Below are 17,396 nucleotides of genomic sequence, written 5' to 3' on the forward strand. Positions count from 1 at the left end.
GCCTTAACTTTTTCTTGGAAGCCCTTTGCAAGTCCTCCTGGCAGAGTTTACGAATCAGATAGGATAATTAGAAGTCTTTACAATTTTACTGTACCTTTGTCCTTTCTTTCACCTTTCCTTTACTGCACTATCTTGTCTGTCTGATTCTCGCAGGAGACATGGATTACAACTGGTTGGACCATACGTCTTGGCATAGCAGTGAGGCATCCCCAATGTCTTTGGTGAGACATGTGGAGCCTTACCATTTAGTTTCCTTTATCATTTTACATTTCCTTGGTTTTATTTACTGTTTTTGCATGTTTTCTTTTTTTGTATCCTTTTTTTATCCCACACCTATAGGGGACAGTCAAAGGGGAAAAAGAAAAACTAGTGAGCAGGCAGTTTTGTCGGATTCTAACACCTTATCCGAGAGGCAAAAGAAAATGGTCTGCTTTGGTGGCCACTCTTTGGAAGAGGACTTGGAATGGTCTGAGCCTCAGATAAAAGACTCTGGGGTAGATACGTGTAGTAGCACAACTCTAAACGAGGAACATAGCCATAGTGAGAAGGTACTGAGATTACGGAGCCTGCATTTTAACCTGCTCATTTGGTCTTTGTTTGCTCTCTGTCACTCATTAAAATAGTGCATAAAATAAAAGATAGGGTGTTTCTAGAGACAATATAGCATTTCTTAAGGTGCAGAAAAGAAAAACAAATGAAAAGTCTTTGCATGCTTGCAGCTTTTACTGTTTGGCAGCCTAAGAAAAAAACATTGAGAGGCATAAAGGAATGTTGTTCTTATGGTTGCAAATTAGCATATCTGGATATTACCTTAAAGAACAAAGTAATTAACAATAAGGATTCTACCAATTGGCTTATTTGATTTACTATTTCCAAACTCCTGGGGCTGCAATTAAATTAATAGTTTAAACCCCAGGTGAAAAAGGGAGAAAATTGGGTCTCTCTGCACAGAAAAGTTGTTTTTCTTTTTTCCCTTTAACTGTCATGGTTGTTAATTTGTTTTGTTGCCGTGTAATTTTTGTGCAGTACTGTGCAGAATTAAAGGCTTTGCCATCTGCTTTGGTATTTTTATTTTTGCTTTCTGTTTGGTGGAGATTATGAGAAATCTTTTTAGAGTTATTAGTTGTAATGGGAGCAGATTTATCTGTGCCTGCTAATTTTGCATGAAATAGAGCATGAAATAATATTTTTCTGTGAGAAAGTACTATGATTACACTAAAGAAAATCTTAACAATTCATTAATTAGGCCAATAGACAAGTATAACTGTGCCCATGTATAGTAATGGAGTAATAATGCTCACTGTAACTGTGCTTCATGTATGAATTAATTATTCTGAGAAAGAAACAGAATATTAAAATGAAGTAATGAAGCAACCTTTTAACAGTATTTTTAAATTTGAATCTACTACTACTGAGAGAAAGTAAAACACTAAAATATTTGTTGGTCTTGGATTAATTTTGAAATGTTTGAAGTAGTAGAAAAATAAGACCTTGTATCAAACTTTCAATTTGAGTTAAACTTCTTTCCCAGTATTAATGTTATACTAGACTTTTAGTAATGTTTTTCTCAGTACTCAAGAGTAAATCTCATTGAGTCTAGATAACGATGTGTACTTGTCTATATCTGTCAAATCAAGACTGAAAGATCATTCTAGATGTTTACAAATTGGATTTAGTAAAATAGATAATGTTATTAAATATTAGACATCCATTTTGATGAATGATATGTCCACATAAATATTTCTCAGCAGTTTTATGTCATTTTTTATATTAAATTTAGTGTGATCATAATACTTTCATAGCATTTTTAAAATATATCAGCAAATGAAAAGTATTACTGAAATATTTTTCATTAAAATGCTATTCACTGTATTTTCCATGAACACCATATGATAGCATCCAGTAACTTGGCAACCATCCAAAGATGGAGATCGTCTCATTGGTCGGATTTTGTTAAATAAGCGACTAAAAGATGGAAGTGTGCCTAGAGATTCAGGAGCAATGCTTGGATTGAAGGTTGGTGCTAAACAATTTTGAAAGTAACATCTCTCCCAGTTAAACTAGCTACTTTTATAATTAAAGTATTCTCATACTGTATAGTGTATGCATAACAATGTTGATAATGCCTTATCATTCTCAAAATTACAATATAGACATTTTATATTCATTTACCTAGAGTAATTTTGCAGGGTTCTTGGCAGAATTTAAAAATTGTATTTTTCTGAAAGACTAAACACGTTTTCAGAAGTTTTCTGAGCATGTATTCTTAGCAAATCACGAATTGCACCCTTGCTATGCAAGTTGAGTCCTGTCTGTGTTCTTCAGTATGGAGCGTTGCACCATGGTATAACTTTTATTTCCCAAGAAAGAGAAGAAAAATGAAAAATAAATTATGTCTCTTGAAGACCTAATCTGTGAGTTGATGTCATTTTGATCCAGGTCAGAGTATGCCAATGGAACTTCCTATTTTTGAATTTTTCTCTCTGATTGTTTGATTTGCCACATTTTAAAAACATAAAATGGAAAGTTGTTTAATATTATTGAATTTTATCACAAAATAATGTACTCTTTTTTAATGTGTTAACATCTTTTTCATGATGCAGTGCTCTTAAACACATCATAAATTTCTAGCTCACATATTGATCTCAGTTTTGTGTGATATTATTATCTGCAGTTCCAGAAATACTAGTACAAGAATGAGAACAAACTATAAACAGTGAAAGAAACAAACTTGTATTAATTTTGATTCCATATCCTTGCAGTAAGATATTATTAAGAAGTTTAAATTTTCTGTTCTCTATTTAGCATGACTTCACCTCAGGTGTACAGATTAGGTTATTTTCACACCCTATGAGTAAGGATTAAATCAGTGTAGGTATGTATTACATATACTAACATGGAAAGATCTATAACTATATATATGTACTAATGCTAGAAAGATTTTAAATTTTTTATTTAATTAATAAATAATTTATTTTGAAGTTAGTGAGGAAGCCAGTTAAACATGAAGTTTTATATATTTATTTTTGTCTTATCAGAAAATGCAAGACATTAACAGTGCCATTAAGAAGCACTTTTTTTTAGAACATCTATGTTAAAATTTCTAAAATCTCATATTATGAAGATGAACTCTTCAGTGAGATTCATTAATAGTTCAGATTCAAGAGTAGCTACTTTTTAATTTCAATAGACATCTGGAAAGAGTGATTTCCAATACTGACCTGAATTTTCAATTATTTACATATTGAAAGTAAACTAAACTGGATTTAGTATTACAAATTTCAAATCCCACTATTAAGACTGTTAAGAAACCTTAAGAATTTGAAGATTATTCAGTTATGACTGATTCTGACATGTAAGTCTGATTCTAAGATAAATATTAAGGTCAAACTGTTGAAGTTCCCTGTAGAGAAATTTTCAGTGTGACAAGTGTTTTCACCTGACTTGCCAAAGGGAATTTCATTGCTTACTGTGAACATCCTGAGTTCTGTTACATTAATATATCTTTTTCCAGCTAAAAAAATAGTGAAGTGAGCATACAAATGATCAATAACTTACATTATTTTGGTTTATAATTTATAATATAATGAGATAATGTACGTGTATTTGCTAAAATTTAAAAGCTTTGGGATTCTCTATTTTCACTGTTTTTAAATTGTACAAATTTTCAGAATAGCTACAAAAATAACCTGTCATAGCCAAACTTCTGTGGTATTTTTTTCAAGTATATATGTCTTACCTGGACTACATAAAACCCAAGGAAAGAGCTGAATTCTTCTTTCTATTACCAGTACATTTAAATAATTTTAAGTAATTTTCATACTGTGAAAATACTTCCTATTTGAAACAGGTAGTAGGAGGAAAGATGACTGAATCAGGTCGACTCTGCGCATTTATCACCAAAGTTAAAAAAGGAAGCTTAGCTGATACAGTGGGGCATCTTAGACCAGGTATGTATCTACTATCGATCTATACTGCTGAGTTTCTTTTCTGAAGGTGATAACAACTGAGCAAGTTTAATTACATGTGAAATTATATTAAATAGATATGGTAAAATACTGCAGAATGTAACTGACACTGTTACTAGATGGTTGCTTTTATAAAATATATATTCTCATGTTGCTCAAAAATATTTTATCATTTTTGCTCATTTTTGTACTCAAAGTAATATTCCACTGATGTTCTCCCCAGTCATTTTGTGGTGTATATTTTGTTTAGAGCAAACCAAGCTATGACAAAGGCATGAGCAGAACCACCTTGGCTAGGAAGCTGCTTTGGTTCCGACACGCAAACCGTAGATTGCTACACTGGAGCATGTTCAAGAAATATTATCTATTAACATAAGAACTGTCTGAACTAAGTTGGTGAGATTTGATGTTTTAGTTATAAATTTTCTAAAGAGTGTGTTGGGATTTCTGTAAGCCACAGCTGCCAAACCAAGTAAGAGGAGCATCTAACTCAGTAGGGGTCCTACTGATTATATTATTGTTTTGCAGAATTTTACATGTTTGAAGCTGAGCTGCAGAAAACCTTTAACACTCAGGTTTTTCCTGCATTAAGGCCTCCAGACTTGTTCTATAACACCGGTTTCACAATCCAATAAACTGACAGTAGAGTGGCTTAAATCGTTATTATAAGTGCTGTCCACAGGAAACTTCCTAAGCAGGGTGTTATTACTTACAGGTGATGAAGTATTAGAATGGAATGGAAGGATACTACAAGGAGCCACCTTTGAGGAGGTGTATAATATAATTTTAGAATCCAAACCTGAGCCGCAAGTAGAGCTTGTAGTTTCAAGACCAATAGGGTAAGTAATTTTATGTATTTTTATATTAAATATGATAATATTGTTCACTTTTAAGATGGATTATATCAAACATTCATTAACATTGTAAACAGAAAAATCTTATGCAAAATTCTGTAAACCAAAAGTGTAGCTAGAGTGATAGATCATGCCAGCGAGTAAAAAGAGCTGGTGTGAAATCCTGTGCTCTCAGAGTCTCGGGCATCATCTGCTATTATGGTTAAAAATAGGTTCCCTTCTCTGGCTTTTCAGTTGGTGAGCCAGCCTATATTGGCTTTAAAACTGTGGATTTAAACTCGTTGTTGTAATTCTTGACTGTTGATTTTTATTTCTCCATTTCCATTTTTTATAATACATACATAAAATTATGAGATCATATTTGGTCTATGAACTGATGATGAACTCCATTTACTGAGAGAATATAGAATTTTGTGTGGAATATAGTATGCTAATGAAAGAAATCAATATGCTTGGAAAGTCTCAAATCCATATTCACACCACCTTCACCTATGGAACTATTAAATTATTGCTTGTTATATAATACAGAACACATCTGAATGAATAGTTAGAATTGTGTGGGACTTTATCTTTGGTGCTATATATTGCCCATTTTTATTAACCTTCAAACTTACCTCTCAATGTCTAAACTTAATTTATTCTTGCATAGCAGTAGTTGCTTTGTTGTGTTGGACTGTGAGTACTTCCTTTTCTTCAACTGTTCTTTTTCTTCCAAGTTCCTACACCCTAAAGGCACATCATTCATCACGTTTTTAATTCTCAATTGGAATGTGACCATGTCTGGTCACATGAGAATTGTGAAGAGGGGAATGATTATCACTGATTTTGAAGATATTTGCAGTCATTAAGAATTTTCTTTTGTTTCCCCAGAATTTTTTGTGACACAGGACACAACTGGACAGGGTGATAGGTAATACCATGTAGATTCCCTTTTCCATTTTAGGTTGGACCAGATGATCATTGATTATCACTTCCAACCTGGACTGTTTGAGGATGCTATAATTACATTTGAATAAATATATATATCTCTTTATTTTGTATAAGATGGACATTAACTTAATATAAGAAAACATGACTAAAAATTAAGAAGTACTAAAAAAATCAAGATGAGAACTATATAATCTAAGGATGGCAGTGAGGATGACTGTTATGGGTTCAGCTATAATAGGAACTTATGTTGGACACATCAGGAACTTAAGGTGTAGGAATTTAATTTGGTATGACAATTTTAAACAAACTTGATAATAACAAAAAAACAGCTTTATCTTGTCAGTGAGATGAGAGGTTATGTCCTGCATACATATGGAATTGCAACCCCTTTAGGGTAACGACTGTATCATCTGTCACGTCTTTGCACAACTTGAGAGGTGTAGGTATTATAGTAATGCTAAGGGACAGACTACATTACTTGTCTCAGAAAAGGAGGTCTCAAATCAATTTTATATACAAATCTTCCATATTATCTCCCAAATAGAAGTTTATAGCAAAAGTTTCAAGGAACAACTCACATCTTGAAAATACCAATTTTTAAAAATATTTTTGCATTGTTTTCATTGTGTAAAATCTTCTGTATTATTTCTTGTGCTTTTATATTTGCTGTCTCTTGTTCAGCTTCCTTATCATCATGCCTTCTGTTATGTTGCTGTCACTCGAGCAGCTCATCTATAATTCCTTAAGCAAAGTGGTGTGGGCTCTCAAGATGCCTTTTTCTGCATTAACCACTTGCCTCATAGTCTGAAGAACTGAGCTAGATCAGTGATAAAAGAGTTGTTCAATGTATTTGATTCCCAGTGTCATTTCACAGTAGATGCAGAAGAGTCTTAGTGATGAATACTTCCTACAAATTGGTAGGTTTTAGATTTTGGTTTGGTGTGTGTAACTCTTTGGAGTTTGGTATTAACAGCATAATGTCAGAAATGTTTTTCATGAGGTTAGAGCTGATGAACTGGAAAGACTATTACTTTTTCCAGTTTAGAAGATTTCAGTTCATAATGAAATGCACAACAAAAATTAATAGGTTATGTTTGTCCAAGGAGCTATAACTTCATAGGATTTTTTTCTGCTCTGGGAAATAAAGTTTCAGTGTATGTACAATACTTAAAAGTTCTTATTTCCTAGATATCAGGAGTGATATTTATTTCATTAGAATTATCGATGCCCAGTTGAAGGGTTTTGCTTTTGCATTGAGATAAATCCTATTATTTATAAGGAGAATTTCTTGATGGATTCATGGCAACACTTTAAATAGTTCAAGAAATCTTCAGTTACTAGCAAATAACTTAGCTGAGAACCTGTTCATATCCTGATATTCTGAGAACAAAATCAAATTCCAGTAAATACAGTTATTAGTTTTTCTCTTTATTGCAGGATGAGTGCTATGAAAACTGAAGATGACAAGCTAAGCTGACAAGGCAAATAAAATTGAAAGCCATTCTGAAAAAATCCCAACAAAACAAAACATGCCAGTTTGTCATGCAATTTACCACTTTTTTCATCTTAAAATAAAAATTGATGACCAAATTGCTAATCAGTGTGAGCTGGCTGTCCCTTATACAGAGGAATTTACCTGTTTTCTGCCTTATTATTCTCAGAAACAGATAATTTAAAATGCTTGTTATTTTCATGGTTTCTTCAGCTTTGAATTTGGAAGAAATAATACACTGTTTTAATAATTACTCTATACAACCTGTGTGCAGTGGAACATAACTTACTATGCAAAGTGTTTATGAAACTAATTTTACTTCTCCTCCATCTCTTTATCTCTGTGAGAGTTCCTTGTAAGAAAAAACATTCACACTACCATGAAATTCAGGGATCTGTGTGCTTCAGGAGCATGAATGACAATGTTCAAACCTCTCAAGTTTATTTTTTCAGCTATCTATAGAAATCTCCATTCTGTTCAGAATGATTTGTGTATTATATATATATATATATCTTTTTTTCCAAGGTTTTCTTTTCAGACTCACATGGTAGAAGAAATTGTTTTGTATTTATGAGTTCAGCTCAAGAGTGTAGTTTTGAGTCAATTACTAGGTGAGATTTGGATCCTATTATAAATTCTCCTTATATATAAACTTAAGTATTTGTTTCTTCAGTAGCGCTTGTGAGTTTCTCACAAGTTTTGGGTACTAACAACAGAGATTTTCTTCTTGTCCGTTGTAGGCACTTAGAGCAGATTCATGCCTGCTGGTTTATTTCATTTATTGGATACTGTGCATCAACTCGCTTGGAAAGATTCCTCAGTCTGCTTAGTAAAGCTGTCTTTCTAGTGACTCTTGAAAAATGTTTGGAAAAGATAGCCCAAAAGTATTCTGGAAAAGCTCTTCTGAAGAAAATAGATAAGCTATTTATGTATCATACTGAGTCTTTCATTGTATGAAACAGTAGATATCACTGGAACTTTTTCATTTCCCTTTCCTTTACCTTTGTGGTGGGTTGACCTTGACTGAGCACCAAAGACTTGCTCTCTGCATTTCCCTCCTCAGAAGGTCTTGGGGAGGAAATAAGATGAAAAAGTTTATGGGCCACTCAGCAGTTACCACTTGGGCAAAACAAACTTGAGGAAGATTAATTTGTTAGGAATTAATACAATAAAAGGATAGTGAGGAATAAAACCAAAACTGAAGCCCCCTTACCCTTACCTCTCTTCTTCCCAGGCTCAAATTTAGTTATTTTTCCCTGGTTTTTCTGCCTCCCTCTCTGCCAAGGCGTCCATGGCACACGGAAAGGGACTTGCAGCAAGTCGTCCTCCTCCACCTTCTTCTCTGACCTTGGTGTCTGCAACAACATTTCTCTCATGGCCTTTTTTCCTCATTGCTTTCTCTCAGAGCTGCTGCACAGCTGTTTTGTCCTTTATTAAATATGTTATCACAGAGGCACCCAAGGAGCCAGCTGGGCCCAGCACGGTGCAGCCCCAGCCTCTCCTGACCATGGCCACCCCTCAGGACTGGCTGTGGCCTTGGAGAAACCAAGTGCACTGAAACACACAACGGGATTGTAAATGTTGGTTTTGCTGTGACTCAGAACTGAAGCTCTTCATCTTGCTTGGTTTTGCTCAAATAGCTCTGGAATTGTTTATTAGCATATTGATAGTTTTTATTAGCATGCAGTAATGTTTGCCCTTCAGAGGAATAATATATTCCTTTGCCTGGGGGGATGTGATTGAGTGCTTTAAAATGATGTGGCTCTGCACACAATTTAATACAGGTGTTGCAACACGTTTTGTATATGAAAGAAGGCATTTTTGCCAAATGAACTTATAAATTTTATTTGGTTATGAAAAAGGTAAGGTTGATTAAATTTATTGTTCAAGTTCAGTAAAGAATGTCCTGGGATAGCCATGATTGGCAGCCGAGTATGTTTTGATGAGGGTCCACTAAATTTAATTAATGTATAATGTCATCATAAAAGCTACTACTCACAGTATTAGTCTACCATTAACTCTGAGATTGTTCTTTTATTTACTGAATAATTTCATTTGTGACTGTGCAGCTTGTCTCCTGCATCCACCAAATCTTTTCTGTAGGATTTAATTTGGCACTGAAATAATTTACACAGGATAACAGATAATCATACCAGTAGCTGAAGACAGCCAGCAGATCATGCACCATTTCTGAGGCATTCCATGGTGGCTTGGGAAGTGTTATAGTGTAACTGAAATTTAAAAATGCTTGTTAGATGAAGGATCAGCCTGTCTTAATTTTCCTGATTTCAGGGACATTCCCAGAATACCTGACAGCACACATGCACAGCTGGAGTCCAGTAAGTTTCAATTGTGGGGTAGGAAAATCTTCTGTCTCTTTTATGTAAGCACAAATAGAATGAAAAATGTCCTCTGCAGTCAGTATAGGTCTTGTCTTTTTGTGTATATTTGTCTCAATATGTCATCTTACTGTATTATCTATCTATCTTTGTTTAATAATAAGCTATCAAAACTCAGGATATTGTGATTTAGGTTTGACATTGGTTATAAGATTAGATGAGCTTGATTTCTAACTAATATATAAGAACATTAATAGCAATTTTTAATTTCCTGTTCTCTTACTTTGCATTTCAATTGCATCTTATAAACTAAAAATGAGAAAGAAATATTCTTTGTTTACAGCCTGAGTGATAGCTACTTTGAACTCAGAATGCCCTTACTTTATTAGAGCCACTCAGTGCTACTTAAATTGACTAAACCCATATTTCATGTAGGGAAGAATAACTTGTTCTTTGGCTTGGACCTGATAAGATGAATTTCAGCCTGGAGTTATTTTTTATCATTGTTTTAGAATGCTATTATAATAGAAGCTATGAATAAATGAAATGGCATAAGCTTGATTATAATAATATGAAAAACTCCTTCAATGACTTTTTACTCATTGCCCAATTCTTAAAATTAACTTTATGTTTTGAGATATGTAGATTGTCTTTTGTATTTATAAAAATACTTCACTTTTCCTCTATGTTTTGTATGTCAGAACTTGTCCTCTGACCATTTTCAGACCTTGTAAATTTGAAACAAAATGCACAAAAAACATAACATACATCTTGTTATTTTTGTAAAAATCTAATTAAAAATTAGTTGATTGTACAAGATAATAAGTCAGAAGACTGAATTCATTTGACTACAGTAAAGTGTTTATTTTTGGACCTTCAACTTACTGACATAATTACAGTCAGAAATATCTGAATAATCTATATTCCATTCTATAAATAAAAGCTCCTGATTGCATCTGATCACCAAAAGATTGAGTATCATCATTTGGTAATTTTAAATAGATTTTAAAAAGTGATATTTATCACAACTTTACTGCATGTTTGGTTATATTTCTGCAATTTCTGTTTAAAGAACGTTGAAATATACACATAACTACTACTATGTATAAAATATTTTTGTTTATAATTACAGGTTCTAGTTCATTTGAATCTCAAAAAATGGACCGACCTTCCATTTCAGTGACTTCTCCTATGAGTCCTGGCATGTTAAGGGATGTTCCACAGTTCTTGTCTGGACAACTTTCAGTATGTAAACATTTCATTGATATTAATGTTGTAGTTTTTGCAGCATATACAACTCTTACTGCAGTGCTAGCTACCTTTAACAGAAATTTCTTGTTAAACTAAACTAGCTACATTTTTTGTTTAATGCTATACATCTCAGTCGAGGCAGGAACAGAATTTCATAATCACATTCCATTTCATTAGCTTTTGGAAATTTGATATATACATACATATGTAGCTGGTAAGCTAGACTGGCAGAGTCAAATTTTCAGAGAGGTCTTATCTTGGCCTCCAGTTATGTTTGTGCTGTTCAGAGTAAACATTTTTCAACTGTCACACTTGTGAGTTGGTAGATTTTGTTACCTGTGTGCCTGGATGTTACAACTGCTTATTTCTTATGCACTAACTTTCATATATAACTTCCCCTGATATACCTCTGATATTTTACTCATGTTGTATTCTTTGTACTGATGTTCCTCAGTTTTGTTCTTCACTCTCACTGAGAAGAAAGTTCATTATGTGAATATTTTCTTTTAAAGGATACTTCTTTTATAATAAACTGAAAAAGTTGGGTTTTGTGCATCTTTCCATGTCATTTAAAATTCCAAAGTGTGATTTTTCAAAAGTGCTCAGTTGAGGTCCAACATATTGAAAAGGAAAGGCAAATGGAATGGAAGCAGTGCAAAACTGATGTTAAACAAGTTTGGAAATGTCACATTCAGGTTACTTCCAAGTTGTATATATTGAGTGTACCATAAAAATATGCCTAAAATCCAAGCAGACTGTTTTTAGGTCTCACAGAAATGGTTTATGGTATGGATAGAGGAGACAGAGAATATTTTGTCTCTTCAGTGGCCATGTTGGCTCCATCTTGCAGTGCATGAGACATTATTTGTTTGCTCATCAGAAAAACCATTTACAATGCATAATTTTCTGTAGTTGTTGTACTTAAAAACTTTGAAAGATTCAATGCTTTGGATAAATGGAAAACTAAAAATCTTGACTGTAGAATGCAGAGTGCTTTGCAAAAGTACAATGACAAGGGAACATGAACTGTCAAAATACACAGACCAAAGTTTCTAAAAACCCTCTTATTTTTACAAGACAGTAAAAATTGTTAATAGGGGAGACAGGGAAGAAAGAAATTCCTTTTTCCTAACCTTCATAAAAGATGAGGCTGTCAAAAAGTTGCCGTGCCTAGCTCCCATTAGGAAATTCAAGAGCCAGAGTTAGCTGCTCAGATGACCAGTGCACATACAGGATGGATTAATTGTCCAAATAGAAACCAAATAGAACTGACTTTCTCACTTTCTCACTTTCTCAGTTTCAGATCAAAATCATCATGAGTTTAAGATTAGGATTTTTTAGTAAAGTCAGTAAGTCTTTTGATTTAGTGGTTTCATAGGATACTGAAGTTTAAGGTATGTAATCATAGTATTGGGAAATTTTGAGGTATATTCTAATTTATTGAGAATAACAGAAATCTAAAGGTTTTATTTGTCAGAATGGCATATAAAATTCAGTGTTTAACTCAAGAAGGCATAAATCCTATTTTTATTTCTTTTTTGAATGTTTCAATATATAAATGCCTATTCTAAAAAGTTTCTTTGCATCTAAGGAAATTCAATAATATTATAAGACATTAGAAAATCTGTCCGTTTTTTTGGTACTTCCTTATCTACTGTTTGCAATTACATTCAATACTCCCTACTTCATATTATCTGTGTTACCCCCAGAGAGCAGGTGATATCTATCTGAGAATGCAAAGCTCCAGCTGGGTGAAACTGAAGTCATAAATACTCTGTAACTCTCTAAAGTTGCAATTTAGACATCTAAAAATAGTAGACATTTTGTAAGTTTGGATGCTTGTTTTGTCTCACCAGCTAATGAAACACTGGAAATAGCTGTATTTCATGTTAATCATGTTAAGGGTACAGCCCAGCTCCTGCTGCTGTTGGGTCAAGACTTTGGGAGGGAAGTACTAAACATTTTTCTTTGCTAGCAAAGGTGGCTCTCATAGTGTCTGAAGATGCTCTGCAGAGGTGGCAACATGGGATCTAACTGGGCAAATTGCAATGTATAGGCTAATATGCACTTTTAGAAATAGAGAAATACTTTATTAAGTATTCTACAGGAAAAGTGTTTTCAAAACCAATGTAGTTTCTTTTTGGTCTGATCCTTTAAGATAGACTTTATTAAGTATTCTACAGGAAAAGTCTTTTCAAAACAATGTAGTTTCTTTTTGGTCTGATCCTTTAAGATAGTTTTGAAGAATTTAAAATGTTGTGACATCAGATTTGGGTGTTTATGTTCTTGAAAGTAGTATGATGAATAGTTTTTCCTTTGCTTTTTAATATTTTGGTTTATCATTCTACAATTTTTAGAAGTTTTGAAACTTCAGAAGAGTTAGTGAAAAAATTCTGTTTTTAAAGTTGGAGATGTTTTGAAAAATTAGAATGGACTATGAGATTTTCTAATTTTGGACCTTTAACAAAGGTGAAGTAGTAAGGTAAAACTGAATTTTAAAGTTTAAAGTGAAAATATCTTATTTTGAATGCTTCAAAATGGATGTGCTTCAGTATTTTGGTTTTCCATATCTTAATCAGCTCTTTTCTAACAGAACAGTTGATGGATCACATATTCATTCAAAATAGCTGAGTAAGATAGAAATGAAAGGAAATACTAAATTCTGAATGTAATTGTGAACGTGCTCTTTATGGGGAGTGCCTAGACAAGAGAACAATTACAGAACCCTGGCAACAAATGAGGTGTAAATTAGTAAATGAAGATGGTGTTTGCCGTGGAAATACTGGGTCAATGATATTCTGGGTGATGGTGGCTGAAGTCAAGCAGGTGTGATGGATCTGAGCAAAGAGATGAAAGGCAAGATTTTGCAAGTGTTTTCTGTATTTTTCTGTGCCTTTGAACAGTAGCATGTATCCTGAGGGGCTGCTGTTAGTGCAGCTGCGGTTACTGGCATAGGCAGTGAAACACAGGAGTTGTAGGCAGAAATGGAGATACAACAGTTTGGATGAAAGTCTGAAGTATTTGAATGGACCCTTGAGTATAGGCTTATTCAGACAGTGTTCTAGATCCTTAAAGCATTTTTATATCTAAGTAGGATTTTGGAATCCATTTCTTTATGTTTGGTATGGATTTGGCTGGTTTACCTGCAGCAATGCCACTGAAACATTCAGGGATGTCTTCCTCTGTCTGTTCAGTCTTCCATGTTTTCCTCTATACTGGCATTGGTCTGTGTAAGTGTTTTCCTTGTGGAGGTTACAGTGTCAGTCTAGAGCTGACTAATAGGATTGACCACAAAGTAAACCATCACACATAGACAGGAAATCCTCTTTACATTAATAATTACTCTGTCCAAGTTCAATATTTAATTGAACAAATTATGTGCAACTACAGTAAACTATTGTGTGTTATTATTTGCTAATATAATTTATCCATATTACCTGTGTTTTATTTTATAGCACTTTTTATTCATGTTGTTTTTTAGGGGAGTATCTGACTGTTATTGCAATTATAGTTTTTCTATTATTTGCTTTGTCTCATTCCTGTTTCTGTATTTTTTTCACTGAGTTGTTTTTCCTTTAATGTCATTTTGAAAAAGTCAAAAGTATTCTTTGTATGTTGGTTCTCTTAGCTTAGGTTCTGATTTTTATCTACATTTTTGATACTGTATGAAAAGTATAATTGAAATTATTTTCCAATAGTTAGGATTAGGGAATAACAACATAACTATAAGACCATGTGATTGGATACAAGTATAAAATCACAGTATTAAATTTTTGTACTGGGGGAAGTTCTAGCAGAAAAAGGGTGTCATTTATAAAATTAATCTATTTCCCTGTACACTTGAACAACAGAACCACTTCAAAAGATTTTCCATACATATTCAGTTTATAAAGCAATGAAAATAAAGTTATAGTAAATATAGTTGTAATATGTGCAAACTAATTGAAAGCCTTTTTGGTACATTATGAAGGGCCTATATGTCAATGCACTGAGGGGATGAGATCAAGTACAACACATGCTACCCCTCCCCTTTCACATGTTCTTTTTCCTTTTCTTCCTTCCCTTTATATCTGTATAAAATTAAATTGCTGTTTCTCTTACTTCAAACCTTGGAAAGTTCTGGGTAGTGCACACAATGTGTTGATTTTCCTCCATTTCCTGGGCAGAATATGACAGGTGAGGACCCTTGGTGCATGGTGGGAGAGATTCTGCCCTCTTAGGATTGCAGTATCCTGTGAAAATCTATTTTTTCCCTTGTAAAATGGAGCTGAAGCAAGCTGAAGATCTACTTTTATTGTGACTAGGTCACATTCTGACACCCTCAAAATGGGGCTCTGCAGTCCTGCCTGTGCAGAGTGGCAGGCAGAGTGCAGCTGCTGCACCTTGCAGAACGCAGGGAGCACATCAGACAAAACCTGTGATCCAGACTGCCACATTTTTTAATGTATCCTCTTTTTTTGATGTAAGAACAGATTACCTCACACATTTTATGGAACAGATTTCTTGATCATCTGTGCATGCCAAATAAGCAAGGAGGGTGGCAGAACCATCATCACAGTGCCTATTTCCATGCTTTGAGTACATTTCTAATGGAAGCGAATATTGAGTAGTAGCTTCTTTTTATCAATTTGAATTAGATCAATAATCTCAGGAAAAGTGAGCAGAGATAAAGGAGATTCCAGCCTGTGAGATGGCTGTGATTGTTGTGACCTACTCCATGCCCCTGTTCTCCCACTCACCAGCCCTCTGAGGTATCACCACATGCTCCTTTTCCGTCCATGCCCCATGCTCTGCACCAGTTCTGTGCCACTCCATCAGCTGTTGCCCTAAGCTGAAGGTGGGGAGTGGTTGCTTGGAATTTGCAGCTAATCCAGGAATTTGAGTTGCCTGTACTCGGTGTAGTCTTGATGTAGCTGCTGGAGGCCACAAGGTTGTATGTGGTCTGAACTGGTACAGCATAAAAATGTTATGAATGCATCTATATGTGAGTTTGCTAAATTTTCTAGATCCCATTTCATGCAAGGATTTTGTGTGTATACCATACGTCATTTCTGTCATGATTGCTAGAGAATTGAAATACATAGATTGTACCTTCCCCATGTAAAGTTAATACCAGAGAGCACTAACTTTCTTTTAATTTTTTTCTAAGTATTTAGGAGGACTTTTAATAGACATGACTCTTAAAATTGCAAAAAACAAAAAACCTTTTATTTTACTCACTTTCCTAAGTAACCAAAGCTGTCAGTATGTGAATTGTACTTGTTTCTCTCTGAATATGCATGTACAATCTCCCTGAAAGACTTGATCTATCTTATGTTTCCAACCCCACTTTTAAATCACACTTTGCCTACTTGTTGTTTCTGTTACATGTTATTTCTAAATCTATTGTAAATATTGTCTATTGACTTGCAAAGAGAAATCCTTGCTCCTGGGGAATCAGTGGCAAAATTCCTGCTGACTTACCTAAGACAAGAATTTCCACTAAAGGGTTTTGATATGATTTGGTAACAGATTTGCATATTTAATTTATGCATCACATTAAAATACTTTTTGTTAGATAAATATGTTGTTGGTGTAAAGCTGTGTTTAAAGTAATAGTTATGTGTCTTTGTTTTTACTTTTGGTCTTTTAGTTTCCAGCGTGTTGTCGTTTTTGGTTTTGTTTTATTGCTTTTTCTTTAATTTTGCTTACCAGAGCCAAAGCCTTAGTAGAAGAACAACGCCTTTTGTTCCTAGGGTTCAGGTAAAGACTTCGTCTGCCTGACAGAAACTAAAGTTGTGGGTTTTTCTTTTGTTTGTTATGGAAAATGCATAGTAGGAAAACGTTGCATTATAGTCCGTTTTCCCATATTTTGAGTGTGTTGCTTTAAACCATTTTAACAATTTTCATGTCATCTTGTGAGCAGCTTGTAAAATTCTGCATGGGGGTTAAAATATTAGATTAAAATTTAAAGAGACATCTGTTTTTTCTAGCTGTCCAGTATTAAACTTATACAGTTTTCAATAGTGATGATGACTATGCATCCCAAATACAAAATTTGTGTATTGTGTAAGCAATAAATAATTTTGTACTTCAGTTTGTTGTATAAAGATGAATGTCTCTTTAAATCATTCATTATCATTTCTTAACTTTTTTTTTTTTTTTGCATTTTCCACATAATAGTAGCGCCTTGAGTAGAAGACGGGCAAAAAATTTGTACCCTGTACAAAAAGTTGCACCTTGTTCAAAAATTTGTACCTTATTGTTTGTAGAACTTGGTTCTTGCATTTTTATGTACAGCAATATAGACAAAACTTTACTTGAATGAAAAATGAATTCTCACATAGTCTTACTGAATTTATTTAGCTTTGATATTCTGTTTGGGTACAAGTTGTTTGCCTTTTTTTTCATTAGGAAGCTTCTAAGGTACTATAGATTTATGCAAAAATAGGTTTTACTAATATTTTACTATGCTTATCTTGCTTTGCTGCATGTTTTTCATTTATTTTAACCAGAATATTATCTGATTTTTTTACAAAATATCTTTATGGAGATGTTAATCTTTTGTGTGACAGCTTTATAA

At 33.7% G+C, this 17,396-nt stretch overlaps 1 protein-coding gene across 50 annotated transcripts in view; it reads left to right on the forward strand.

Moving 5' to 3' along the window:
* The window catches only part of RIMS2 (regulating synaptic membrane exocytosis 2), a 453,673-nt gene that overhangs the window by 234,977 nt on the left and 201,300 nt on the right, over window positions 1-17,396 (forward strand). For 26 of the 50 annotated variants that reach the window (XM_039706150.1, XM_039706103.1, XM_039706104.1 and 23 more), the window contains 7 exons: window positions 340-548; window positions 1,897-2,016; window positions 3,851-3,950; window positions 4,684-4,807; window positions 9,537-9,583; window positions 10,716-10,828; window positions 16,529-16,576. In XM_039706150.1, the coding sequence (XP_039562084.1) occupies window positions 340-548; window positions 1,897-2,016; window positions 3,851-3,950; window positions 4,684-4,807; window positions 9,537-9,583; window positions 10,716-10,828; window positions 16,529-16,576 (761 nt within the window). Of the gene's footprint in view, window positions 1-153; window positions 222-339; window positions 549-1,896; window positions 2,017-3,850; window positions 3,951-4,683; window positions 4,808-9,536; window positions 9,584-10,715; window positions 10,829-16,528; window positions 16,577-17,396 lie in introns of all 50 variants that reach the window. The other 24 variants (XM_039706156.1, XM_039706152.1, XM_039706131.1 and 21 more) reach the window with 3 other exon arrangements.

This window comes from Passer montanus, unplaced genomic scaffold (genome assembly GCF_014805655.1).
Source record: "Passer montanus isolate IOZ18808 unplaced genomic scaffold, ASM1480565v1 scaffold19, whole genome shotgun sequence".
Lineage (NCBI taxonomy): Eukaryota > Metazoa > Chordata > Aves > Passeriformes > Passeridae > Passer > Passer montanus.